This window comes from Phoxinus phoxinus (genome assembly GCF_949152265.1).
Source record: "Phoxinus phoxinus genome assembly, chromosome: 1".
Lineage (NCBI taxonomy): Eukaryota > Metazoa > Chordata > Actinopteri > Cypriniformes > Leuciscidae > Phoxinus > Phoxinus phoxinus.
The window spans coordinates 28,700,557-28,727,583 of NC_136876.1; the positions used below are offsets into that span (position 1 = coordinate 28,700,557).

Genomic DNA, 27,027 nt, shown 5'->3' on the forward strand with positions numbered 1-27,027 from the left:
CACAGAGGAAGTGCCTCACCCAGCTGTGTTGCTCCCTATTGGCTCACGGTCAGGAGAACAGTGATTTGGGGCTGATATGGTGGCCGAGCGAGGGATAGATAGAGGGAGTGCAGAGCGAAGAGAGGGAGAAGCAGTCAGGACAGGTCAGAGGGTAGGCAGGAAGAAGAGAGTGCACAGCTAAATAAAGACAGACAAGATGAAGAGAGCAAGTGAAGGAGGCTGCAGACTCAAGAGCATATCATCTCTGCTAAAGAGGAAATAACTCTGAGGTAAGACATCTGAGAGCAGATGAAGCTTCGGAGAAGAAAAAGATAGTTGCACGGACAGATATGATTTGACAAATAAAGAAAAGGCTTGAGAGTTTGTCAACTTTGGATGACAAAGGATGTTCCTGTGCAGAGAGGCTTTTTTATGGTAAATACAGATCTCATTTCAACTGATACTATGTGGCATTTCTTTATGATGAACATCATTGAGAGCTTTTGAAACTGTGTGGACTTTCCATACTAAACCCAGAATGTTTGCAAACTAAGATGTTCCTTGATCTTTGATTAACTTTGAATTTCCTCTTGCTGCTTTTCACTCTTATTTAATAACTGAGTTTCAAGTGCAATTCAGCTTTATTCACTGCATAATTTAGGTTTTTTTTTCACCTGGTTTTCCTGACTGACCTTTTCTATCAATCCTTATCCAAATTACTCTAACTCGCAATGTTTGACTTCATAGTATGTATGTTACTATGCCTCTCCTCTGTCTGACGGTCCATCTATGTCTCTCCCAATCCTTGTACCAGTGTCTTATTTACAGATGACGCTGGACGGGGTTTGGGGGGGGCAGAGGGAGGACAAATGCTCCCCAACTTGCCTGTCATCAATACCAACATTAATATTAGTACCAGGCACCAGATAAATCTCTTTTCTGAATGGCTCATGAATGTGGATGTGTGTGCTGAAAATAAACCCTGTTTGGTAAAATACACACCTGAGTGACTTTGTTTTCCAGTTGTTTCATGTAAATTCATTTTAAAAATGTCACTTATATGTTTGTTTTTTGCATTTATTTTACTTTAGTCATAAAGTAGAAATTTGTTTTTAACATCACCATGTAAGGCAGATGTGAAGGGTAAATAAACTTTTAAACGACCAAGTAACATCAAAACTTAAAGGGATTGTTCCCACAAAAATGAACATTCTGTAATATTTTACTCACCCAAGTTGTTTCAAACCTGTGGAGTTTCTTTCTTCGGTTGAACACGAAAGAGGGTGCTATTTTAAAGAATGTAAACTAGTAGACAGATGACGGTAGCCGTTAACTTTCATAGTATTTATCCCTACCACCAACGGTTTGATTACCAACATTCTTTAAATATATCAGAAATAAACTCATACAAGACAAGTTTGGAACAATATGAGGGTAGGCCTAATGACAACCTTTTAATTTTTGGGGTAAAATATACATTTAAAGAGTAAAATAACTTTGTTTATGACAATTATAGCCAATGAAACACATTATTTGGGTCACATAATAGTATGCTTTATAAACTAAAAAGTTTATTAATGTACCAATTGAGCATACTGGAAGATTGAACCCTGTCCATTGGGAAAATGGACCCGTCCCATTTGACTCGTCCAGTGACATGCGCAGTGCGCACAACGTGAGTCGGTCATTCAACAATCCGCAGGTCGGACTTGTTGACGCGGTAGTGAAACCTGTCAGCTGAAGCTCGGTTTCGACAGTGGAGTGGCATCTATAAGATTATGAATCACCCCTTTAGACCTGATTTGATTGTGAGATCTGACCTACCTTTGAACTCTCCAATAACATCAGTCACAAGTGACTCTTAACTCGTCTGAAGTTTAGCACAGTTCGCTGCTGAGTCGCGCGTAAATGTATGTTTTGTTTTTAGTACCCGCGTTTTAATAGTATTCTTGTCAGTGCGTTTTGTTACTTTCTGTGTTTACGCGCCGCGACTCGGCTCGGCTGATTCCTTTGGACATCGAGGTGGTGACATAATTACCAGGTATGAACTAACGTTACTACTTGTGCGCTTGAACTTTTGTAACGTTGTATTTTCTGGTGATGCTTGCTTTCATCAAAGACTGACCGATGTCCTCTTTCAACTGTGACTATGTACTCGAATTCAGGTAAAAGTCTGCTAACTATGGTAGGCTAGTGTAGCTTTTTAGGTTGTTAAAAAGAGTGTCACGAAGTAAGAAATCTCGAATCTGTTGTGGCGGAATGAACGTAAAGAAGCTTACAATTCGCTTAACGTTACCCCCGTTTTCACAGACAAGGCTTAAGCAAGTCTCGGACTAAAATGCATTTTTGAGGTGTCTTAACTGAAAGCAAGTTGTTGCACTAACTTAAAATATGTCGGTGCCATTGTTTTGTCTCAAGATGCACACCAGTTATGTTTTTTTTTATAAGGCACGTTTATAAAAGCTACCTAAATCCACTATTTGAACTACTGCCTGGCTTAATATAAACCCTGTCTGTGAAACCAGGCCTTATCACTTAGCTAATTTTAATCAAAATCTAATTAACTTGATATTTTCCCAATTACACGATGATGTGTTCGCTGATACACACCCACCCCTAACCTATTGGTTGGTTAGGTTAGTAGTAGCAAGTTGCTCACAGACAAGCTAGACAACTACAAAGTTAGTTACAGATCGGTTTAGTACTAAGTTGCAGATTTGGGGCTTAAGATCTGACATGGTTACTAACAGGATTTTATCATTAGGATGTTAATGGCCCTGGTGTGTGACTGGCAAAAGGGTTGGGGCTCTAGTACATGTGCTCAGTGTTGTAAAAACAAAAGCAGGGAGCCACAGTAACCCAATGACAAACCTATAAATGTTTCAACTTTTGTGTCTGAGAAAGGCAAGCATAGAATAAAAAGACATCGTTTTTTAGGTTCATCACTTACTAGCATTTATGGAAACATGCTTCATTTTTTCATACATTTATAAAATGCCATTCATGCCAAGAATGTCATCATCTGACAGCTTTTGTAATGCAGAAAATTCCTCATTTGAACTGAATTGTGAATGCAAGTAGTAAACATGCCACTATAGCAGAAGCTGGGTGAGGGTGTGTTTTTTTTCGCTTCTGCTGTGAAATCCACACTTGCATGTCTTAATAGTTGGAAGCTGCTTAGAACTGATATGGTATTGGGTAAGTGTGTACTATCAGGCCTTAGATCACCTCTGATCTTACAATTAGCACAGTTGAGGGAATATAATATTTAATACTTTCAATCTAAACATCATATCTAAAATAAAATAATTATTTTACACACAAAGTCCAAATTAGTATAGTAGTTTTTTATTTAGCCTAGTTAAATTGTGTCATAAAAAAATGAACAGGGTTTAGGCTCATACAAGTGGGTTAAGAAGGGGAAGATGAACCAAAACATGGAAATGTCAAGTGTTTTGAGTTGTAAAACTGCCCTGGCCTGCATAACAAATAACAATAAAATACCTACAGTGGAATTTACAAGGTCTGATGGGTCGACTAGTAATAACCTGCAAAGTAGGTTATAACGAAATGCACTCAGTGAATGAGCAACCCTAGCTCCTACGTCTATGGCCCAATGACGCTACGATGAGCATTTACTACTTTTTAAAAATGCGGGTCGGGTACAATATTTTCTTTCTTCTTTTTTTGCGGTCTGAGTTGCGGGCGGGTTAGTTGAAAATGACGGTCGGGTGCGGGTTGTTTATACATTGACTGGCGCATCACTGGTGGGCACTATACAGGCCTATACACACAGTTGATACCCTGTAAAATAATCTAAGGATTTAATGAAATTATTATTATGTATTTTTTGTTTCTGTCAAAGTGCTGAGCTTGTCGTCATGTTTTTCTGTATGACGTAGACAAAATGAGGTAAACGGACTGGAACTTCCAGCTCTTTGTGTTTTTTTAATGTCACTAGTTATGCTTTCACTTCCTTCACGCATCCACTATTAATAAGGTTCTACTCACTTCTCTTTAGATAGAATGGATTATTGGTTGTGTTTTAATGTGCTTTTTTTTCACTGAAGACCAAACATACAAAGTGTACACTGACCTCCAATTAATCTTCTGTCTCAATAGAGATTCTCTGAGTGACTCTGGTTTAGTTTTACTTGTGGAAATTTGGTCAGCAGTACATTGGAATTCTGCAGTGGTGGTTTGGTTTGTATTGTGTAGTCTGAAAGTGTTCTCACGTTTTTTTGTTCTCTCTCTGTCTCAGCGATGGCAGAAGTGGTGGTCAGGCCTGCTTCCCCGCCTCAGTCCATCTCTCTCCTGGAGATTAAAGCGGAGACACGGATGGTGCTGAAGTCTTTCCTGCGTCACTCGCTCTCGATTCCTTCTGGTGAGAGGCCTGGAAGGATTGGGGGAGAATACAATGACCCAAACAAATTCAGGTGACAAATCATTCAATCACTCAGAATTAAACACTAGCTAAGTTTCCATCCACTTGTCAATCGAAGTTTTAAAGCGAATAAAAACCTGTGCGTAATGACGTCACATGCTGTTTTGCGATCAAATTGGTATATCGAATTGATTTGAGACATTTTAAGGTGTTTCCATTCATTTTCGCACTGAATCGCACAACATTCAAGCCAACATTTGCAAACAAAGTTATGCTAGACAAAATGCAATTATTTATTCGGCAAATAACGTTTCCATCAGCGTTTATCGCATAAGCCGTATATAGATCAAGATAAAATCCGATGAGACCGAACGTATTTCATTTGAGTCGATATTCATGAAATTCAATCGAATTTCTTCGAATTTTCGAAGTTTCCATAAGGCATTTTTCATTCGATATCACTTAATTCAGATGAAAACGTGTGGATGGAAACATAGCTACTGTCATGGCGTGAAGTAAAACAACTCCATGTCAGATTTTTGTAAATATCACATTGTAAATATCAGCTCATTTTATTAGACTATGGTGCTGTGTAAATTGTTTTTTTTGACTAGCACGTGAAAAGATTTTGAACAGTCAGTCCAGAATCTTAGGTTATCCCTGTAACTTAAAAAATAATGCTGCTTAGCTCACTATTGTGACAGTTCTTCCAGGATCTTTTCTACTAACATCATTTATTCAGTGGTCCTGGGCAATTTTAATGGTCAAGTCATCTTACCTTGAACAGCAAATCAATGATGTCTATCTTTATTATATGAACATGCAAATTTGTGAAATTGTTGATGTAATTGTGATTAGAGAAAATGTACTTTAATATTTTGGAAATGAAAAAATGACTTGCGTTTCTCTTTCTCTCGCTTCTTTTTCTTAGTGCCTCTAAAAAAGACAAGATAAGGAAAGATGCGAATGGATGGGACTCAGTGGATGAGGAGATCAGTGCCGCAGAGGAGAAGAAACATGGAATTAAAAATTTCATAAAAAGAAGACTGAGAACCCGTTCGTCCACAATCCGCCCTCCTAAGAAAGACGGTAGCACTGACCCGACTCCAAACAACAGCCTGGAGAAGCAGAGTCAAGCGGGCCAGTCCGACAAGCCATCGGCGAACAGAACACGAAGTTTACCCAGGAAAACAGAGGTTTAAAAAAAAAAAAACCTTAAATGTTATTTTTTTCTTGTCAAACAATATGTCTGCAATTTGCCCTGTTATTTTATGTTTCTTCATAAAAATCTACACTGCAAATGATTGTAATCAAAAGCTTTACATTTTAAAAATGATTTCTGCTGGGTTCAGTATGGCAAAAAATAGGCTCCTATAGGCTTGTGCTCATGTTGGTAGTGTGTTACCTGTTAATATTGGCACCAAAATAAATATACTTTGCCTGTGCATTCGGTGTGAAACAGGCAAACACTATTTATATCTGTATAGACTAAAACCTGCTCTTGTTTTATCCGGGCCATGGACTGCAGAGCTAATTAAAAGCTTTTTTGGTTTCAGTATTAAGAATTTCCTGACCAGTCAAGGAGCCAAATGTATTTATTTTTAGTTTCTTCTTTCTTAACATTATGTGATTTAATATTACTATTCAGAACTTGTTAATGAGAAGATTTTCTTTTAGGAAGAGATATGCGCTCCATCATCTGCGTCTGAAGAGGAAGGTGACAGAAAATCAGGGAAGAAAAAGAAGAAAAAGCTGAAATTATCTGATATTCTCAAAAAAGTGTCTTTTAAAAAAGAAGAGCCTCGTCCTCGCCGCCCGGCCACGCTGGCTTTAAAAGATCCTGAAGATGTTCCAGGAGCTGAGGAGCATCCTGCTTCACCATGTAAGTTTCAGACGTACAATATATATACAGCTTGTTTTATGGATATAGAAGATGAGACTCAGGAGGTACTGTCAGGAATGTGTTCTTGATTGTTTTATGTCTTGTAAATACGCTACATTTAAAATATATAGGGTCGGTAAGATTTTTTAAAAATGTTTTTTTTTTTAAAGAAACTTATGCTCATCAAGGCTGCATTTATTTGTATATAGTACAAATTTAATATTCTAAAATGTCATTAGAATTTAAAATGATCTATTTTTAAAGTTTTCTATTTTAATATATCTTAAGATGTAATTTATTTCTGTGATGCAAAGCTGAATTTTCAGCATTATTACTCCAGTCTTCAGTGTCACATGATCCTTCAGAATTCATTATAATATGATGATTTGCTGCTCAAGAAACATTTCTTATTATCAATGTTAAAAAAAAAAGAAGAACGGTTGTGCTGCTTAATATTTTTGTGGAAACCATTATACATTTTTTTTCAGGATTCTTTGGTGAATACAAAGAACAGCATTTATAACACATTAACATATTTATAACATACAAGCATATTTTAAACGTTATACATCTCTTTACTATCACTTTTGATCAATTAAATGCATTCTTGCTGAATAAAATGATTAATTTGGTACTGACACCAAACTTTAGAACGATATGAACTCTGCTGCATATGATGTAATATTTTTTTTCCTCAGCCCATCCTCCTGAGTTTTATGATGATGTGGCAGAAACTTTGGACAGAATCGCACAGAAACACAGCGTGAAAAAGAAGTCCCCCGTTAAACCCGAGCCTTTGCCAAGTCCACCCAAAGGTACATATAAAACCATAAACCGATGCAAAACTTGTTATGACCTGATGAATTGATCATAATGTGTGAAGTAGATACATGTTTAGACCTGTTATGTTATGTCACATCTTCCTGTGCGCTGTCGTTACAGAAATGGATGTGATTCAACAATAGCTTATTGTTATAATGGACTGATGGTCAGGCTGAGGTTTTTTCACTTGCATTGTTTGGAGATTAGGTTACACTTCTTCTTTTTGTTTGCAGTAAATGACAAAGAAGCTTTGGTTCAGCAGCTAGTTCAGATATTGACTTCAGAGGGGGATGCCATTAACAGCAAGGTAATGATCCCTGATCTGAGTTCGCCATTCTTACTAATCCTTTTTTATATCTTACTAGATATAGAGTAAACTTGGCTCTTAAAGCAGCTCTTGGTTCCTTATCGTTAAGATTTAATAGCATACATATAATAAATCTTGAGTTTTTGACTACCGGTATTTATGGTCATATTTTAATTGCTGCCTTGTGATTATCATTGTTAATTGTGGTTTAATGTTGTAGATAAACACCAACCCCTTCCTGCGGTCCACCCTCACCCGCCTCTCCTACCCCTCTTTTGCCAAACTCCTTGACGCGTACGCCAGTCAGGGTGAAGAACCTCCTGTTCCCGCACCGGTCAGCCCTACACTGCGGCGTCTCGCCATCACCATGGACGTGTCTCGTCGAGTCGTCACAGCTACTGGTGTTCAGCGTCTGACAGGCTATGCTGAACGCTACATGGAGAGCTTTGCACCGTGGGTGAGGAGCCACGGAGGATGGGTGAGCAGTTTTTGCTGTCTACATTTAATCTTTCCTCAGTCTCTCTCTGGGATATTCATCTGTTATTTTCTTCCAGAAGGGGGCAGAATTGTGTCAAGTAATCCTCTCTTTGTGTCTTCTTCCACAGGATAAAATTGCAAATTTGGATGAGGTCGTGGAGTTTGATTGACCTTAGACCTTTTCATAATGAACTCATGAAAGTTCTCAAATCATGTAGCATGACCTCTGTGAGGCAAAGAAGAAGAGAAGAACCAGCCAACTGCGGAATTGACACTACTTGATTAGAAAGTTTCTCTGCTGATGTATTTATTGTTCTTTTGTATTTTGGATGTTTTTTTATGTGCCATTTTATACCAAAATACATGATGCCAATCATCTACTGTTGTATTGCATTCTTTTTTTATTTGTAATGACCTAAACAGACGTTAATATAGTACAGACCGTTGGTTTATAATAACAAATCATCAACTCTTAAACACTTAATTTCCATTTATAGGAAATTCACATTGATTGCATGTTCATTGCAAGCAGTTATAAGGGTATTTAACAAAGAGTGCAATAATTATAGGATTTACTTTTTCAACCTACTGTATACATTCACTTTATATTCCTTTAATCTTCTTTTTCTAAGTACAAATTAATTATTTAGCCTTTGATCTGGTAAATTAATTTATCTGAGATTCGTCTGAGCTTCTTCCTAAGTGCAGTACTGTAATCTATGTGCACATGCATATCACGTCCAGTATTTCTATAGGCAAGTCTGTTTAAACATTCATAACATATTCAGAATGGGACGAAGGAAGGGTCAGTCAATGTATTTTTCTGCTCGTAGGATTTGGCAGTACATCAGCATGGAGAACACCAAAGCAAGAATCTGGAGGGAGAAAAATGCAGTCGCATTATACCAGTGCTTCAATTCATTTAATAATCAAACTACATCAGATACACAAGTTTAAAAGTACCTGAACGATTCCAATACAAACTCCAAACCCAAGCACTGAGGTGATGTTAGCCAGAAGCCAGTCCTTGGCCTTCTCATAGCACGGCTAAAACACATTTAAAAAACAGTTTTATCAGCCGGTCATTATCTCAAAGTAAGCCATGACAGTAATCAGGGTTTCGGTTTAATTTGAGATAATGACTGGCTGGAAGTACATATTGCTTAATACATAGTTAAATAAACAACGACATGAAGTTTAAATTGTTGTAAATGTACTCTACCATTCAGATGTTGGGGTTAGTAAATTCTTTCACTCCTGGTTTCACAGACAAGACTTAAGTTAGTCTCAGACTAAAATGCATGTTTGAGCTGTTTTAACTGAAAGCAACTTACTCCGATATATCTTAAAATATGTCAATGCCATTGTTTTGTCTCAAGATGCACACCAGTAATGTGTTTTTTTCCCCCTCTAAATTATTAAAGTCACTTAAATGCCCTAATTGAACTAAGCCCTAATCCTGGCTTAATCTAAGCCCTGTCTGTGAAACCGGGCCTTTATGATTTTGAAAGACACTCTTATGCACCAAGGCTGCAATTATCTGATCACAAATACAGTAAAATCAGTAATATTGTGAAATATTTGACTGTAAAATTATATTTTATTGTTTTTCTATAAAACGTTTACTGAAAATTGTACACGTTCTGTTTGGCAGTCGTGTCAACTGTCCTTTTCCGCCATCTGGTGGTGATTTCAAGAATTATGATCTCCATTATTTTTTAATATATGTTTGCAATTTGAGAAAACTGTCAAAAATAGTTTACTGTAATTTCTCATTAATAGCATAATACTACTTAAAATAACAGCCGAGATAATTTTGAAGATATGTTGTTTGTAATTTTAAATGGTAAGTTCTGAGTACAATTTAAAATAAAATAAAACAAAATAGTTATTTTAATAGTTACAAAATAGGGATTTTTTTTTACAGTGTACATTTTACAATGTAATTTATATCTGTGATGACAAAAATGATTTTTCAGCCTCATTACCCCAGTCTTCAGTGTCACATTATCCTTCAGAAACAATAATTATAATATGCTGATTGCTGTAAAAAAAAAATTCTTACAAAAACGCATCGTTTCGATTCAGATGGCCTTTATTAGCCCCCTGGAGCCGTATGGATTACTTTTAATATGGATGGATGCGCTTTTTAGGGCTTCAAAATCTCAGGTACTTCACTCCCATTATAAAGCTTGGAAGAGCCAGGATGTTTTTTAATACAACTCCGATTGTGTTCGGCTGAAAGAAGAAAGTCATCTAGGCTACACCTAGGATGGTAAATTATGGGATCATTTTCATTGTTGGATGAACCAACACTTTACTATATCAGATGTATGTAGGGTTGGTTACCGATTTCATTTGATATTACACGTGTGGTTGCAATTATCAACCGTTGGCGGGATTTAGGAACGTGTGGTAATTAGCTGACCCCACGACCCCAGAATTGATCTGACCTCTTCCCAATGATGGCATTCTCCCAAAGTATCCCTGCAGCAGGAGGCAGGAAGTTTGCCGTTGGATGTTTTATTGTGCCAGTCGGTGTGGTTGCTCACGCCACAGCACTTGAACTGAAGGAGACAGAATCCATGATATAGCTACATCGAAGAATCAGTCTTCATATTTGTGACTGTTATAAAACCAACTCACAATCTTCTGCATGTTGTCCCAGGATTTTTGCAGCCCTTCATTTGCATAGTCATTCATTCCCTCTCTTAGGTCATCCTTAGCCTTTTTGTCCAACTAAATGGACAAAACAGAGACAAGCGGATAAACAGGAAGTAGAAGGCAAAGTGTTTTCCTGAAAGGAAAGGCTGAAATATTTGCAAGGCTCAGACGTTAGTCTCTTACCTCTTCATGATACACACTCAAAACCAAAATCAGCGCCATTTCTGTCAGGACTAGAAACAAGAGGATCACAAAAAACTGAAAGAACAAGAAAAACTATTAGAGTACTGACAACAATATTCCCATGTAAGAAAGAAAAATCACAAATTAAATATTTTTATTAACTCATTTATTTATCTTAGGCAGCAATAAAAATGGAGCAATTGGAGACTTCAGCTTCCTCTGCTTCTCAGATTTTTATCCTGAAAAGTCTCATGCTGGTCTCAAATTCGCCAAGATCAATCAAATTCTTAGATTTCAATATGAACTAAAATATTTCTCATCAAAAACTAGTCCAAATTATTTGAACTATACTGCTATAGACACCAATTTTATTGTTCGTACCCAACAATTGCCTCTCTTTTTTCCATATAAAGAGAGATGAGGATGATACTTGAACTTCTTCCGGATAAAATGTATTTTTCCAAATAGTTTTTTTTACATACATTTTTTATTATTTAATTATGTATATTATATGTTAAATTAATATACTGCCGTTCAAACGTTTGGATTTTAAATGTTCTTGAAAAGAATTTTCTTTTATACTGGCATCATACGCTGCAAAAATGACGTCATGGTTACCAAGGCTGCATACAGCAGAAACTATTAAAATATTATTACATTTTATAACTGTTTTCTATTTAATATATTAAATCTAATTAAAGGTAGAGTAGGCAAAAAATATCCTCTCTTCATATCCTGATAGCAATCAATAAGTGGTTGAAATATTAAAACATGTACATCTTCTGTCAAAGTCTCAGGAGTCATAACAAAACAAAATTCTTCCAATCATTGGATTCGGTCCGAATGCAATTATACGATGTCCTACTTGGCTGTCAATGTCAGCATATGTAGCCTATTTCCATACCTCCACGCTTCTGGAGGTATCACGCATCCTCAGTGCGTTCTATAAGGCTATGTAGAGTTAGTCTAACTGTTAGATAGACGCCAGTGACTGAGTGCCACAAACAGAGGCGCGTCCGCCATTATGGACTGAAAGCTGCCGAAATCGTTAGCGCCAGTCTATGATCTTATGGCACCACTTCCATTTTAGTACTGTTTATAGTTCATGTGTGCACTTGTTAGATTGCACATCTTTTTTGTACCTTTCCGCCTGTAATAGGACATTCACAGATTGTTAACAGATATTTGTTCTTGCCATTGAAACGTTCACTGCATGTGTGCACTTTCATTGAAGGCGTCATATACTGACGCTTTGACAAATCGTCTACATCCAACGCACATGGCACCCTTTAGCGTCAATATGAGACGCAGATAGAAGTGGGCCAGAAGGCGCCTCCTAGCGGTCTAATCCTAACCCAGACCTAAACCCAACCATAACTGTGCGTGTCATATTGACGCTAAAGGGTGCCATGTGCGTTGGATGTAGACGATTTGTCACAAGTGTCAGTATATGACGCACTAGGATGAGAATGCGTTGCTGGATATTCTATGTAAAAGATTACCTGTCTTTAGAAATGTTCATTTATAATTGCATTTATTTATTTATTTTTCCAAATCATATATGGTGATATTCACTATTTTCAAAATCAACATTTGAATAAATATCTTATTACTGTGTGTCTGCCTATATATTATTTCATAATTTTCTGTTATTCATATAACAAGGAAAATGCATAATACAACATAAATATTGATAGATTAAAGGTTTGCAGTAATTTTATAATTGTATCTTTGCAAACCGTAAGTGGTAGTCTAATGAAGCCGATTCGGTGAGGGACATTCACTTACGAAAAAGTACTATAGGAATCTTATAGTATTTTGGGACAAAATATTATAGTAATCTTATAGTAGTACTATAGTAATTTGGGACATACTATAGAAGTACGATAAGACTACTATAGAAATACTATATTCACAGAAGTATGTTATGTTCTGTAATACCTCTATAATATCCTAGAGCCGCTATAGTATTTATATAGTCTTATAGTACTTCTATAGTAATATTTTGTCCCAAAATACTTTTTTCCTAAGGGTAATTAGGCCATGCATAACCAACACATAGACGTAACATTTTTTGTCATTTAACGTCGGTCATCCTCATTAATGTATTTTAAATTGTTTTCATATTTAGATATGACGGCCAAAAAAAATTAAGTTAGGCTATGTTAAGTTTTTGGATGTTAAGTTGGTTCAGTGCCATTGACTCCCATTATTTTTCGGCGTTTTCCTTCAGGTTTTTCAGTCCATAATGGCAGCCGCGCCGTCACGTCATGGGGGCAACTGTTGCTATGGAGCGTTCTATTGAGTTTCGCCTCTTGGGCTTCTATACTCTTTGGTACAAGTCCGAGCTCTGTAAGTTGTTTACTTACATTAATATTAAATGTTATGTGCTTTGAGAAATGAGGTGATTTAACACGATCTCTCGTGGCGCTTTCCTTTGCGTGTGTTTTGAAGGAGACGTGGCTTTTGAGATGCTCTGAAGGGAGGGTGGGATCTTATGCTTTCAAAGCTAGCTTGCTATTTCTAGCCACTCTAAAATTGCCTACCCTACCTTTAATCCGTGTGATGGCAATGCTACATTTTCAGCAGCTATTGTTCCAGTCTTCAGTGTCACATGAGGGCAGTTTCCACATTTGTTTTACTGATGTCAGTAAGGATCCAGGTACCTTACCGTCATCAATAGACACTTCTGCTCTTTTAGAGCACCAAGGCATCCGAGAAACCCTGTCACCATGGTGACGCCCCCAGCAACAAGCAGCAGGTTGGCCGCGGAGAGTGAAGGGAAGGACAGCGGTAGAGATGAAAACTCAGACTGTGTGAAGGCGAGCCACACCCCGACACCAAATAAACCACATCCTCCCAACTGCACAAAAAAGCAGGTAAAGAAAAATAACTTTGCATCAGTTTAAGGCAGGTCATTCTAAAGAACAAGTGTAGGCCTGCTTGACCTTTATAAACATAATGGGCTAGTATTGAACATACTAGCATATATTCTTAAATATTTTTTATATATTTATTGAACAGATGGAATACACTTCTTGTATTTTAACCACTAGGCATCATATACTTGCCGACTTTGTAAACTGGGCATCATACTCTAAACGATTGAAGATCGCACAAGCCTTGTTGCTAGAAAAACTCGTTTAGCCAAAAGTGTATGTTTCAATATTATGTACAATCATGAAAGAAGAACAGTACACATAGTGGCGTTCCATGACTGTTTTTCTGCATGTTAAAATGTTACACCCATGGGTGGTGACGAGTGACATCATTCACTTAACGATTTGCTGAGTGAATGATTCAATGACTCGGTCAATGATTCGATCCACAACAATCACAGGAACGCCACTACTGAGATGTGTAACAGTTGGTTCTGATAATTTGGGTTTGATGAATATGGCGATGGTAACTGAATATAGATCCTCAATCTGCCAAACTGATATTCTGCAGAAGCCTAAAACAGAACTAACCCAAAAGATGAGGTTGAAGATAAACATGAGGTACTTCACACAGCAGAGGCAACCTCGTGACGCAGACATTCTGCAAGAAAGAAGAAAGACAGGGGGTAGAATCACAAAATGACGATATATAAACGTATTGTGTGTGCTTTTAACGTCTGCAAACTTTCACACTCTCCTGAACTGTAGCATGGAGAGGAAGTGCTGTTTCCAGGCAGGAAGAAACCACCCTTGTGTTGTACTGCTGATAGCATTAACTAGAAAGCCATTATGTTCCATGACTAAAACTCTTATACTTTAAACTCAAAGAATATTGTGGACTTTGATATGCGTCATATTCCATGAGCAGAAAGCAACATGATCATGGTAGTGGTTATTTTGCTCTTTTTGTTCCACAGAATGTGATCTACATGTGACCACAGTGCATATTATGGGTCAAAATGTAAACATATAAGCCCCCTCAAAGTTTAGGCAGCACATGGATTTATGATCTGATTTCAGTGGTATGCCAGTAATGGTTCTGGAAATTGGCACCATATGTATGCTGGAATTAAAAAGTTCTTTAAATATGAGATCACATAGAAACCTAAAGATAACTTTAGTTTCTTGTGATTATAAATGCTTAGAAAATAAATGCTTAGAAAAGTATACCTCCACTTTTTTTTTTATCAATTCTGCCAGTCCATAAAATATTTTTTTCTGACCTAAATGAAAAACACAGACGATCATCTATCTCAGTAAATCACAGGTTTGCACAAACTCGCTGTCAACAACATTGTTTTCTCTATCTGCTTCAGTAATGATCAAGTGGTTTGTAACCAGTACCCAAATATATTTAGTATTCCAAAATTTACATTAAACATCAATCCGATATAGTTGCTTTACCTTTATTTAGGTGGAGACAGAAAAAAGTGACTGACAGGCAATTGAAAGATTTCCAGGAAAAGAGTTGAGTTTCCACTGTGTCCTGAATCCAAAGCTTCCTGTATTGTCTTTTTGTTCTTACGTACGGATGAAGTTCATGAGACCTTGCTTTATTTATTCATTGACCGATATTATCCACATCAGATGTGATTCCTCCAGTTCTCCAGGGAGTAAATGACTCTTCATACGTGCAAAAATAAAAATAAAAAAAATACCTTAAAGGCTTCTGTGAAGTGATGACCTTAAATGATTGGTCTTGCAGTTTCAGGAACAAAATTCTTCACAAGCTTTTCTTTCTTTGTTGTTTAATTCCTTCAGGCTCGTATCATTTCTCTCGGGGATTACTCATGGCATTACAAAAAAATATTAATTTTTCTTTTTTAAGTTAACACAAACAACGTCAAAATATTTGTTTGCTTGCTAGTTTGCTCTCTCAACCTTAATTGCTAATTCCTGGTTGTCTTTGTCTTTCTATCTTTTCAGCTATTTACCTCCCTCTCTTGTTCCAAATAACTTCCAGATGTAGTTATCAGCCCTCCCCTCTGACTCTTTCCCTCTCTCCTCCTCCCGCCGGTCTCCAGAGAATCCATTCTTTTCCAAGACCCTCCTCTCCTAAATCTTTCTCCCTCCCTCTTCCTCTTGGTTTTGTCCAAACAATCCTGATGGATGTGGCCAGCAGCAGACACACATTTGAGGCTTTGCAGTCCTCTGTGTGTCTTTTTGTTTAGTCTTTAGATATTGAATCTTTTAAACACACTACTAACCCCTTTGTAGAACTCTCAAACACTTTTTGTTATTAACATTTGTAGTTGAATTCATTAATGTATTTTCCCATATGGTGAATGTGATACCAAGTAATAGTACCAACCAAGTACAACATGTTACAACCAATCGGATTTGAGGGACAAGTGTACTGTTTATGTCAAGTTTAGGTTTACAACCAGGGATAGGTGTTTCTACATCAGTGTTGTTGACCTATCATCTTCCTTTGATTTTAGGATTAGGTTATGGTCAGGTTAGTTAGGTTAGGTTATCTTAATTATCCTCAATTTGTTTCACAGCCAGCAGTAAACTATTCAATCAGCAAGAACAAACACATAACACCACAGCACACAAAAAGAAAGGGAAAATTACTTCCATAAATAATTTACCTAGAATCATTTTAAAAACCTGGTGAGAGTTAGGCTCCAGAGTAGGGAAATAGTTAGGACTATGTTTTCATACAGGAATGTTGTTCCAAGATCAACAAAATATATTGAGGAACATATGTTACTTGGCCAAATCGCAGCAACCGTTCACATATATTTACAGTGCCTTGCGAAAGTATTCGGCCCCCTTGAACTTTTCGAACTTTTGCCACATTTCAGGCTTCAAACATAAAGATATAAAACTGTAATTTTTTGTGAAGAAACAAAAACAAGTGGGACACAATCATGAAGTGGAACGAAATTTATTGGATATTTCAAACTTTTTTAACAAATAAAAAAACTGAAAAATTGGGCATGCAAAATTATTCGGCCCCCTTAAAGGAGAACTCCGGTGCAAAATGAACCTTTGGTCTAATTACACATTGTTACCTAGTCAACCGTTATCTGAGATTTGTTTTCATGATTATCGAATGTAAATAGTTTTATCTCTAAAAACAGTTTAGCCTATAACGCTAGTATAACGCTAGTATATGGGGCGTAGAGTAATGACAAATAAAAATCGCTTGTTAATACCACTAACAAGGCTCAAAATAGCCCCACACTAACACGGTAGCATAATGAGGGTCCCTACATGCAAACCGAAGCATTGAGAACTTTGACAGTGTCCAGACAGTTTAATAAGATATTTTATACATACAGTCAACTTCACGTATACAAGCAGAATCCATCTTGGAAAAACAGACTCTATCAATCGATCTACGAACCACCGATCCAAATGCGCTGAACTGTGTAGAATCTCATATGGTCCAGCGCAATTGGATCGGTGGTTCGTAGATCGATTGATAGAGTCTGTTTTTCCAAGATGGATTCTGCTTGTATACGTGAAGTTGACTGTATGTATAAAATATCTTCTTATTAAACTGTCTGGACACTGTCAAAGTTCTCAATGCTTCGGTTTGCATGTAGGGACCCTCATTATGCTACCGTGTTAGTGTGGGGCTATTTTGAGCCTTGTTAGTGGTATTAACAAGCGATTTTTATTTGTCATTACTCTACGCCCCATATACTAGCGTTATACTAGCGTTATAGGCTAAACTGTTTTTAGAGATAAAACTATTTACATTCGATAATCATGAAAACAAATCTCAGATAACGGTTGACTAGGTAACAATGTGTAATTAGACCAAAGGTTCATTTTGCACCGGAGTTCTCCTTTAAGTTAATACTTTGTAGCGCCACCTTTTGCTGCGATTACAGCTGTAAGTCGCTTGGGGTTTCTATCAGTTTTGCACATCGAGAGACTGAAATTTTTGCCCATTCCTCCTTGCAAAACAGCTCGAGCTCAGTGAGGTTGGATGGAGAGCGTTTGTGAACAGCAGTTTTCAGTTCTTTCCACAGACTCTCGATTGGATTCAGGTCTGGACTTTGACTTGGCCATTCTAACACCTGGATATGTTTATTTGTGAACCATTCCATTGTAGATTTTGCTTTATGTTTTGGATCATTGTCTTGTTGGAAGACAAATCTCCATCCCAGTCTCAGGTCTTTTGCAGACTCAGGTTTTCTTCCAGAATGGTCCTGTATTTGGCTCCAACCATCTTCCCATCAATTTTAACCATCTTCCCTGTCCCTGCTGAAAAAAAGCAGGCCCAAACCATGATGCTGCCACCACCATGTTTGACAGTGGGGATGGTGTGTTCAGGGTGATGAGCTGTGCTGCTTTTACACCAAACATAACGTTTTGCATTGTTGCCCAGAAGTTCCTTTTTTTTCTTCTTCTGACCCGAGCACCTTCTTCCACATGTTTGGTGTGTCTCCCAGGTGGCTTGTGGCAAACTTTAAACAACACTTTTTATGGATATCTTTAAGAAATGGCTTTCTTCTTGCCACTCTTCCATAAAGGCCAGATTTGTGCAGTATACGACTGATTGTTGTCCTATGGACAGAGTCTCCCACCTCAGCTGTAGATCTCTGCAGTTCATCCAGAGTGATCTTGGCTGCATCTCTGATCAGTCTTCTCCTTGTATGAGCTGAACGTTTAGAGGGACGGCCGGGTCTTGGTAGATTTGCAGTGGTCTGATACTCCTTCCATTTCAATATTATCGCTTGCACAGTGCTCCTTGTGATGTTTAAAGCTTGGGAAATCTTTCTGTATCCAAATCCAGCTTTAAACTTCTCCACAACAGTATCTCGGACCTGCCTGGTGTGTTCCTTGTTCTTCATGATGCTCTCTGTGCTTTAAACGGACCTCTGAGACTATCACAGAGCAGCTGCATTTATACGGAGACTTGATTACACACAGGTGGATTCTATTTATCATCATTAGTCATTTAGGTCAACATTGGATCATTCAGAGATCCTCACTGAACTTCTGGAGAGAGTTTGCTGCACTGAAAGTAAAGAGGCTGAATAATTTTGCACGCCCAATTTTTCAGTTTTTTATTTGTTAAAAAAGTTTGGAATATCCAATAAATTTCGTTCCACTTCATGATTGTGTCCCACTTGTTATTGATTCTTCACAAAAAATTACAGTTTTATATATTTATGTTTGAAGCCTGAAATGTGACAAAAGGTCGAAAAGTTCAAGGGGGCCGAATACTTTTGCAAGCCACTGTATATTAGGATACAAAAAGAGAAAGGTGGTAATCTTGTCAGCAGCTCCATCTGGTGTTCATTTGTAATATCAGTTTATTCAGTGGAATATGATGCCTCATTGATATATCATTGTGAGAATTTGAAATGTTACCCAGTGCGGTAGATGAATATGAAAGTTTTAGCTGGTAATTCTATTGGCTTTTACACAATAGAAAACAATGTCTCCATGTTATGGCTTTTATACTATGAGCAATTATGTCAGAAAAAGGATGTTTGAAAAAACAACAACATAGAGTCTGATATATTTTACATTATTGTTCTTGGTTTAAATACATACACCTGTGGCCAAAGATAATCGACCTTTACAGCCACCAGTAGAGTAAGTTAGGCCTAGTGAAATAATTTTTGGGTGAACTAACCCTTTAAAGGTTAGCTGGTTATTTTAAACATAACTATTGTGTGCCTTAATCAATGCACTATATAGCCTAAGTGTAAGTGCACTATCTCTGTAAAGGCAGTTAAAAAAAAAAATCTAAACACATTATAAATGTTAGAAATGTATTACTAAAACATATTACAAAGACTGTGAACTGTGAAGTACTGAATTGTGGAGTTAGACCGTTAAACAGTTTTTCACCATTGCTGTGTTCCGGATTTTTTGGGCGGGGCTTAAACGGGGGGTCGATAACGCACCCTACTTGATGACGCACTGGAGCCCCTGACGCTGGCCCCTCCCCTAAATTAGGGGCCCTAACAATAGAGCATATTCACATCAGTTTGCCGCTCAATCGCGAGTTTCTGTGAGTACTATTAGTTACTACAGCCGACAGTTTGCTAGCTAGCTATGCCTTCCTCACGGAAATGAAATGCGTAGGCTACTAACGTTACCTGGATGCGATCACGTACAAAACAGATCGGTGTCCTACTGTCCTTATTTAAATTTCCGCAAAACGATCACATCAAGAAGAGGTGGATTAATTTTGTGAAGAGCCCCCTTGATGGAGAACTGAAGATCACCGCCAAAACATTTTACACGGGATAGATTTATAAACTTTCGTCGGAGACAACTGGGACTCACTGACAATCCGCTGTACTGCCGAATCTCCCGCATCGGCCTTCATCCTCCCGTCGACAACTGGTGCCATCATCGGCAGTGCGTGCCCACCAATGAGTGTAGCAGCTAAGTAAGTTGCCTTGTGTGCTTATGTTATAATTATAGTAGGTAACGTTAGTCCACAGTAACTCCACAGTTGAGTGTGGCGACTGCAGCTTTCCCGCGAGTGGGCGTGGAGCGTCTGAGAGCAGAGACTAGCTACTGCTAATTTTTTCAAGATGTTGAAAGCTTATTTGATGTAAGTTACTTGCACGAGGCTGACTCCAGCTCCTTTTTCGCCAGCTCCTTATTCGTCGAACTATTCGTTCCACCTTAAAAATGTTGGATGGTAGTTAACCCCTCCCCCTCGATGCTTTTGGCAGTATTTCTTAAAGGAACAGTTGTACGTGAATTATGAGCCTGTGGATCGGGCAGCATTTCTCATTTAACAGTGAAAATAAATATTCCTGAAAATATGATCTTATCTGCCTCTATAAATGGTGTAAGCTACCTGGTAAATTCAACCAGAGTACTTATTTTGTATTTAAGTTCCATTTCTTCCACACACACACACACACACACACACACACACACACACACACACACACACACACACACACACACACACACACACACACACACACACACACACAAACACACACACACACACACACATTTATATATATATATAGATGAATAAGAATATATATATACATTTATATATTTATATATACATATATTTATATATTTATATATATATATATATATATATATATATATATATACACACACACACACACACACACACACACACACACACACACATACATACATACATATATATATATATATATATATATATATATATATATATATATATACGTAGAGGTCTAGATAATTTCATTCTTAAACGAAATCAAGCATTACAACATTTTCTGATGTGTTATTAACGAAATATGGTACCCAGAACATGCCTCTCCATGCAGCTTTGTGTGCCGACGAAGCATACTGGAGGTGTCATTACTTAATTATTTCACAAGTTCTCAAAAAAACAAGCATGTGGAAGTATAGATAATTTCATTCTTAAATGAAATCAAGCATTACAACATTTTCTGATGTGTTATTAACGAAATATGGTACCCAGAACATGCAGCTTTGTGTGCCGACGATGCATACTGGAGGTGTCATTACTTTAGTATTTCTCAAGTTCTCAAAAAAACAAGCACGTAGAGGTCTAGATAATTTCATTCTTAAACGAAATCAAGCATTACAACATTTTCTGATGTGTTATTATTGAAATATGGTACCCAGAATATGCCTCTCCATGCAGCTTTGTGTGCCGACGATGCATACTGGAGGTGTCATTACTTTAATATTTCACAAGTTCTCAAAAAAACAAGCATGTGGAGGTATAGATCATTTCATTCTTAAACGAAATCTTGCATTACAACATTTTCTGATGTGTTATTAACGAAATATGGTACCCAGAACATGCACCTTTATTTGCCGACAAAGCATACTGGAGGTGTCATTACTTTAGTATTTCTCAAGTTCTTAAAAAAACAATCATGTGGAAGTATAGATAATTTCATTCTTAAATGAAATCAAGCATTACAACATTTTCTGATGTGTTATTATTGAAATATGGTACCCAGAATATGCCTCTCCATGCAGCTTTGTGTGCCGACGAAGCATACTGGAGGTGTCATTACTTTATTATTTCACAAGTTCTCAAAAAAACAAGCATGTGGAAGTATAGATAATTTCATTCTTAAATGAAATCAAGCATTACAACATTTTCTGATGTGTTATTAACGAAATATGGTACCCAGAATATGCCTCTCCATGCAGCTTTGTGTGCCGACAAAGCAGACTGGAGGTGTCATTACTTTAGTATTTCACAAGTTCTCAAAAAAACAAGCATGTGGAGGTATAGATAATTTCATTCTTAAATGAAATCAAGCATTACAACACTTTCTGATGTGTTATTAACGAAATATGGTACCCAGAATATGCCTCTCCATGCAGCTTTGTGTGCCGACAAAGCAGACTGGAGGTGTCATTACTTTAGTATTTCACAAGTTCTCAAAAAAAACAAGCATGTGGAAGTATAGATAATTTCATTATTAAATGAAATCAAGCATTACAACACTTTCTGATGTGTTATTAATGAAATATGGTACCCAGAATATGCCTCTCCATGCAGCTTTGTGTGCCGACAAAGCAGACTGGAGGTGTCATTACTTTAGTATTTCACAAGTTTTCAAAAAAACAAGCATGTGGAAGTATAGATAATTTCATTAGTAACTGAAATCAAGCATTACAACACTTTCTGATGTGTTATTAACGAAATATGGTGCCCAGAATATGCCTCTCCATGCAGCTTTGTGTGCCGACAAAGCAGACTGGAGGTGTCATTACTTTAGTATTTCACAAGTTCTCAAAAAAACAAGCATGTGGAGGTATAGATAATTTCATTAGTAACTGAAATCAAGCATTACAACACTTTCTGATGTGTTATTAACGAAATATGGTACCCAGAATATGCCTCTCCATGCAGCTTTGTGTGCCGACAAAGCAGACTGGAGGTGTCATTACTTTAGTATTTCACAAGTTCTCAAAAAAACAAGCATGTGGAGGTATAGATAATTTCATTCTTAAATGAAATCAAGCATTACAACACTTTCTGATGTGTTATTATTGAAATATGGTACCCAGAATATGCCTCTCCATGCAGCTTTGTGTGCCGACAAAGCAGACTGGAGGTGTCATTACTTTAGTATTTCACAAGTTCTCAAAAAAACAAGCATGTGGAGGTATAGATAATTTCATTAGTAACTGAAATCAAGCATTACAACACTTTCTGATGTGTTATTAACGAAATATGGTACCCAGAATATGCCTCTCCATGCAGCTTTGTGTGCCGACAAAGCAGACTGGAGGTGTCATTACTTTAGTATTTCACAAGTTCTCAAAAAAACAAGCATGTGGAGGTATAGATAATTTCATTCTTAAATGAAATCAAGCATTACAACACTTTCTGATGTGTTATTATTGAAATATGGTACCCAGAATATGCCTCTCCATGCAGCTTTGTGTGCCGACGATGCATACTGGAGGTGTCATTACTTTAATATTTCACAAGTTCTCAAAAAAACAAGCATGTGGAAGTATAGATAATTTCATTCTTAAATGAAATCAAGCATTACAACATTTTCTGATGTGTTATTATTGAAATATGGTACCCAGAATATGCCTCTGAATATGAATATTACACCTCCAGAATATGCAAATAAAGGTGCATGTTCTGGGTACCATATTTCAATAATAACACATCAGAAAATGTTGTAATGCTTGATTTCGTTTAAGAATGAAATGATCTATTCCTCTACGTGCTTGTTTTTTTGAGAACTTGAGAAATACTAAAGTAATGACACCTCCAGTATGCATCGTCGGCACACAAAGCTGCATGGAGAGGCATATTCTGGGTACCATATTTCAATAATAACACATCAGAAAATGTTGTAATGCTTGATTTCATTTAAGAATGAAATTATCTATACTTCCACATGCTTGTTTTTTTGAGAACTTGAGAAATACTAAAGTAATGACACCTCCAGTATGCTTTGTCGGCAAATAAAGGTGCATATTCTGGGAACCATATTTTGTTAATAACACATCAGAAAATGTTGTAATGCAAGATTTCGTTTAAGAATGAAATTATCTATACCTCTATGTGCTTGTTTTTTTGAGAATTTGTGAAATATTAAAGTAATGACACCTCCAGTATGCTTTGTCGGCTAATAAAGTTGCATATTCTGTGTACCATATTTCGTTAATAACACATCAGAAAATGTTGTAATGCTTGATTTCATTTAAGAATGAAATTATCTATACCTCCACATGCTTGTTTTTTTGAGAACTTGAGAAATACTAAAGTAATGACACCTCCAGTCTGCTTTGTCGGCAAATAAAGGTGCATGTTCTGGGTACCATATTTCGTTAATAACACATCAGAAAATGTTGTAATGCAAGATTTCGTTTAAGAATGAAATGATCTATACCTCCACATGCTTGTTTTTTTGAGAATTTGTGAAATATTAAAGTAATGACACCTCCAGTATGCATCGTCGGCACACAAAGCTGCATGGAGAGGCATATTCTGGGTACCATATTTCAATAATAACACATCAGAAAATGTTGTAATGCTTGATTTCATTTAAGAATGAAATTATCTATACTTCCACATGCTTGTTTTTTTGAGAACTTGAGAAATACTAAAGTAATGACACCTCCAGTCTGCTTCGTCGGCACACAAAGCTGCATGGAGAGGCATATTCTGGGTACCATATTTCAATAATAACACATCAGAAAATGTTGTAATGCTTGATTTCGTTTAAGAATGAAATTATCTATACTTCCACATGCTTGTTTTTTTGAGAACTTGTGAAATACTAAAGTAATGACACCTCCAGTATGCTTCGTCGGCACACAAAGCTGCATGGAGAGGCATATTCTGGGTACCATATTTCGTTAATAACACATCAGAAAATGTTGTAATGCTTGATTTCGTTTAAGAATGAAATTATCTATACTTCCACGTGCTTGTTTTTTTGAGAACTTGAGAAATACCAAAGAGTATAGAAGTAACAAGAGGCGAAACTCAATAGAACGTTCCATTGCAACAAACGCACCCATGCGCAGAGCTGCAGCTCCGCCATTTTGGACTGAACGCAACACAGCTGTCATAGAATTGAACGATACCGGTTCCAATTCAAAAGCGGTTAAGGGAACTAAATAGCAGTTTCTAGTTTTTAATATCTCTATAACAGACATCCCAAGTCTCCCGGAAGTTCCCGCAAATTAGCTAAACTCTCCCGGGTGAGGGAGCGAGAGACCTTGTTGCGTGTGTGTGCTACCTCATCAAGCGCATGTAAGATCCTGACTAAAATATTATATAATAATATTAGGCTATATTTTTACATTTAAACATTTTAATAAACTCTGTTTCACTTTCATAATTTATTTCATTTCAACAATAATCTGGCAAATTTAAAACAAGACCCACCATAGGTCTAACGTTATATTCCGTTTGGATTTAGTGATAACAATGAATTAATAAAGCGGTCATTTGCCAGGTTAGGTGTTCATACTCTGAAAATATGCGATTTTAAAAGCCCATTTCGAGTCTTAACTCAATATTGACCAAATACATAACGTTAGCAAACTGTTACTGGGTTTACTGGTTATGGGATAACTTAGCTGACATTAACGTTACAGCACCTGTGATCGTTGACGTTAGCTCACTTTAACGTTAATAAAACCCTTTTCTACTTTACCTCTCTGTATCTTTGGGGAATAAAAATGCTAAGTTATTGGTTTTACACTGGTAGTTGTTGCAGTTGATGGCAGAACACTGTTTTCTAAGGTTCCAATAATTTCCAGACATATGTACAGTTGTATCTATAGTTGTATAGTTGTTCTAACGGTAAAGCCGTTGGTTCAGTCCAAAATGGCGGCAGCGCGACCGCAACGCCATCTAGCGAGTGTTGTCAAAACTGCAACGGAGTTTCGCCTCTTGTTACTTCTATACTCTTTGGAAATACTAAAGTAATGACACCTCCAGTATGCATCGTCGGCACACAAAGCTGCATGGAGAGGCATATTCTGGGTACCATATTTCAATAATAACACATCAGAAAATGTTGTAATGCTTGATTTCATTTAAGAATGAAATTATCTATACTTCCACATGCTTGTTTTTTTGAGAACTTGAGAAATACTAAAGTAATGACACCTCCAGTATGCTTTGTCGGCAAATAAAGGTGCATATTCTGGGTACCATATTTCGTTAATAACACATCAGAAAATGTTGTAATGCAAGATTTCGTTTAAGAATGAAATGATCTATACCTCTATGTGCTTGTTTTTTGAGAACTTGTGAAATATTAAAGTAATGACACCTCCAGTATGCATCGTCGGCACACAAAGCTGCATGGAGAGGCATATTCTGGGTACCATATTTCGTTAATAACACATCAGAAAGTGTTGTAATGCTTGATTTCATTTAAGAATGAAATTATCTATACCTCCACATGCTTGTTTTTTTGAGAACTTGTGAAATACTAAAGTAATGACACCTCCAGTCTGCTTTGTCGGCACACAAAGCTGCATGGAGAGGCATATTCTGGGTACCATATTTCGTTAATAACACATCAGAAAGTGTTGTAATGCTTGATTTCAGTTAATAATGAAATTATCTATACTTCCACATGCTTGTTTTTTTGAAAACTTGTGAAATACTAAAGTAATGACACCTCCAGTCTGCTTTGTCGGCACACAAAGCTGCATGGAGAGGCATATTCTGGGTACCATATTTCGTTAATAACACATCAGAAAGTGTTGTAATGCTTGATTTCAGTTACTAATGAAATTATCTATACCTCCACATGCTTGTTTTTTTGAGAACTTGTGAAATACTAAAGTAATGACACCTCCAGTCTGCTTTGTCGGCAAATAAAGGTGCATATTCTGGGAACCATATTTCGTTAATAACACATCAGAAAATGTTGTAATGCAAGATTTCGTTTAAGAATGAAATTATCTATACCTCTATGTGCTTGTTTTTTTGAGAACTTGTGAAATATTAAAGTAATGACACCTCCAGTATGCTTTGTCGGCAAATAAAGTTGCATATTCTGTGTACCATATTTCGTTAATAACACATCAGAAAATGTTGTAATGCTTGATTTCATTTAAGAATGAAATTATCTATACTTCCACATGCTTGTTTTTTTGAGAACTTGTGAAATACTAAATTAATGACACCTCCAGTATGCTTTGTCGGCACACAAAGCTGCATGGAGAGGCATATTCTGGGTACCATATTTCAATAATAACACATCAGAAAATGTTGTAATGCTTGATTTCATTTAATAATGAAATTATCTATACTTCCACATGCTTGTTTTTTTAAGAACTTGAGAAATACTAAATTAATGACACCTCCAGTATGCTTTGTCGGCAAATAAAGTTGCATGTTCTGGGTACCATATTTCGTTAATAACACATCAGAAAATGTTGTAATGCTTGATTTCATTTAAGAATGAAA

At 36.9% G+C, this 27,027-nt stretch overlaps 2 protein-coding genes and 1 long non-coding RNA gene across 6 annotated transcripts in view; 2 read left to right on the forward strand and 1 right to left on the reverse strand.

The window, feature by feature from the left end:
* On the forward strand, window positions 1-8,238 carry bcl2l12 (BCL2 like 12). Of its 3 annotated transcripts, none has more exons than XM_079632891.1 (8): window positions 1-414; window positions 4,241-4,415; window positions 5,295-5,559; window positions 6,041-6,245; window positions 6,944-7,060; window positions 7,301-7,374; window positions 7,595-7,852; window positions 7,980-8,229. In XM_079632891.1, the coding sequence occupies exons 2-8, from the start codon at window positions 4,243-4,245 to the stop codon at window positions 8,019-8,021; spliced, it is 1,134 nt and encodes a 377-aa protein (XP_079489017.1). In that variant the 5' UTR covers window positions 1-414; window positions 4,241-4,242; the 3' UTR covers window positions 8,022-8,229. The 3 variants fall into 3 exon arrangements, with proteins under 3 accessions (XP_079489017.1, XP_079489019.1, XP_079489018.1); XM_079632893.1 differs by having other exon boundaries at window positions 101-269; XM_079632892.1 differs by lacking the exon at window positions 1-414 and adding an exon at window positions 1,585-2,020 and having other exon boundaries at window positions 7,980-8,238.
* tspan4b (tetraspanin 4b) lies at window positions 8,136-19,975 on the reverse strand. Of its 2 annotated transcripts, none has more exons than XM_079632927.1 (8): window positions 15,042-15,658; window positions 14,169-14,238; window positions 13,370-13,561; window positions 10,699-10,773; window positions 10,498-10,590; window positions 10,305-10,418; window positions 8,815-8,898; window positions 8,136-8,726 (listed from the first exon to the last, which is right to left on the reverse strand). In XM_079632927.1, the coding sequence occupies exons 2-8, from the start codon at window positions 14,235-14,237 to the stop codon at window positions 8,658-8,660; spliced, it is 696 nt and encodes a 231-aa protein (XP_079489053.1). In that variant the 5' UTR covers window position 14,238; window positions 15,042-15,658; the 3' UTR covers window positions 8,136-8,657. The 2 variants fall into 2 exon arrangements, with proteins under 2 accessions (XP_079489053.1, XP_079489054.1); XM_079632928.1 differs by lacking the exon at window positions 15,042-15,658 and adding an exon at window positions 19,902-19,975 and having other exon boundaries at window positions 8,147-8,726.
* Window positions 19,869-27,027, forward strand: part of LOC307009290 — a 22,635-nt gene continuing 15,476 nt past the window's right edge. Inside the window, exon 1 of the long non-coding RNA XR_013799982.1 lies at window positions 19,869-20,007. This is a non-coding gene — a long non-coding RNA (uncharacterized lncRNA). The remainder of the gene's footprint in view (window positions 20,008-27,027) is intronic.

Excerpts from the sequence above, each read along its gene's own strand:
- bcl2l12 (XM_079632891.1), top strand. The coding sequence starts at position 4,243 with ATGGCAGAAGTGGTGGTCAGGCCTGCTTCCCCGCCTCAGTCCATCTCT. Across the intron at positions 5,560-6,040 it reads GTTTACCCAGGAAAACAGAG|GAAGAGATATGCGCTCCATC; the intron begins GTTTAAAAAAAA and ends ATTTTCTTTTAG. Across the intron at positions 7,853-7,979 it reads TGAGGAGCCACGGAGGATGG|GATAAAATTGCAAATTTGGA; the intron begins GTGAGCAGTTTT and ends CTTCTTCCACAG.
- tspan4b (XM_079632927.1), bottom strand. The coding sequence starts at position 14,237 with ATGTCTGCGTCACGAGGTTGCCTCTGCTGTGTGAAGTACCTCATGTTT. Across the intron at positions 13,562-14,168 it reads TCTTCAACCTCATCTTTTGG|TTGGGAGGATGTGGTTTATT; the intron begins GTTAGTTCTGTT and ends TTTTTTGTGCAG. Across the intron at positions 10,774-13,369 it reads AGAAGTGTCTATTGATGACG|TTTTTTGTGATCCTCTTGTT; the intron begins GTAAGGTACCTG and ends TTGTTCTTTCAG.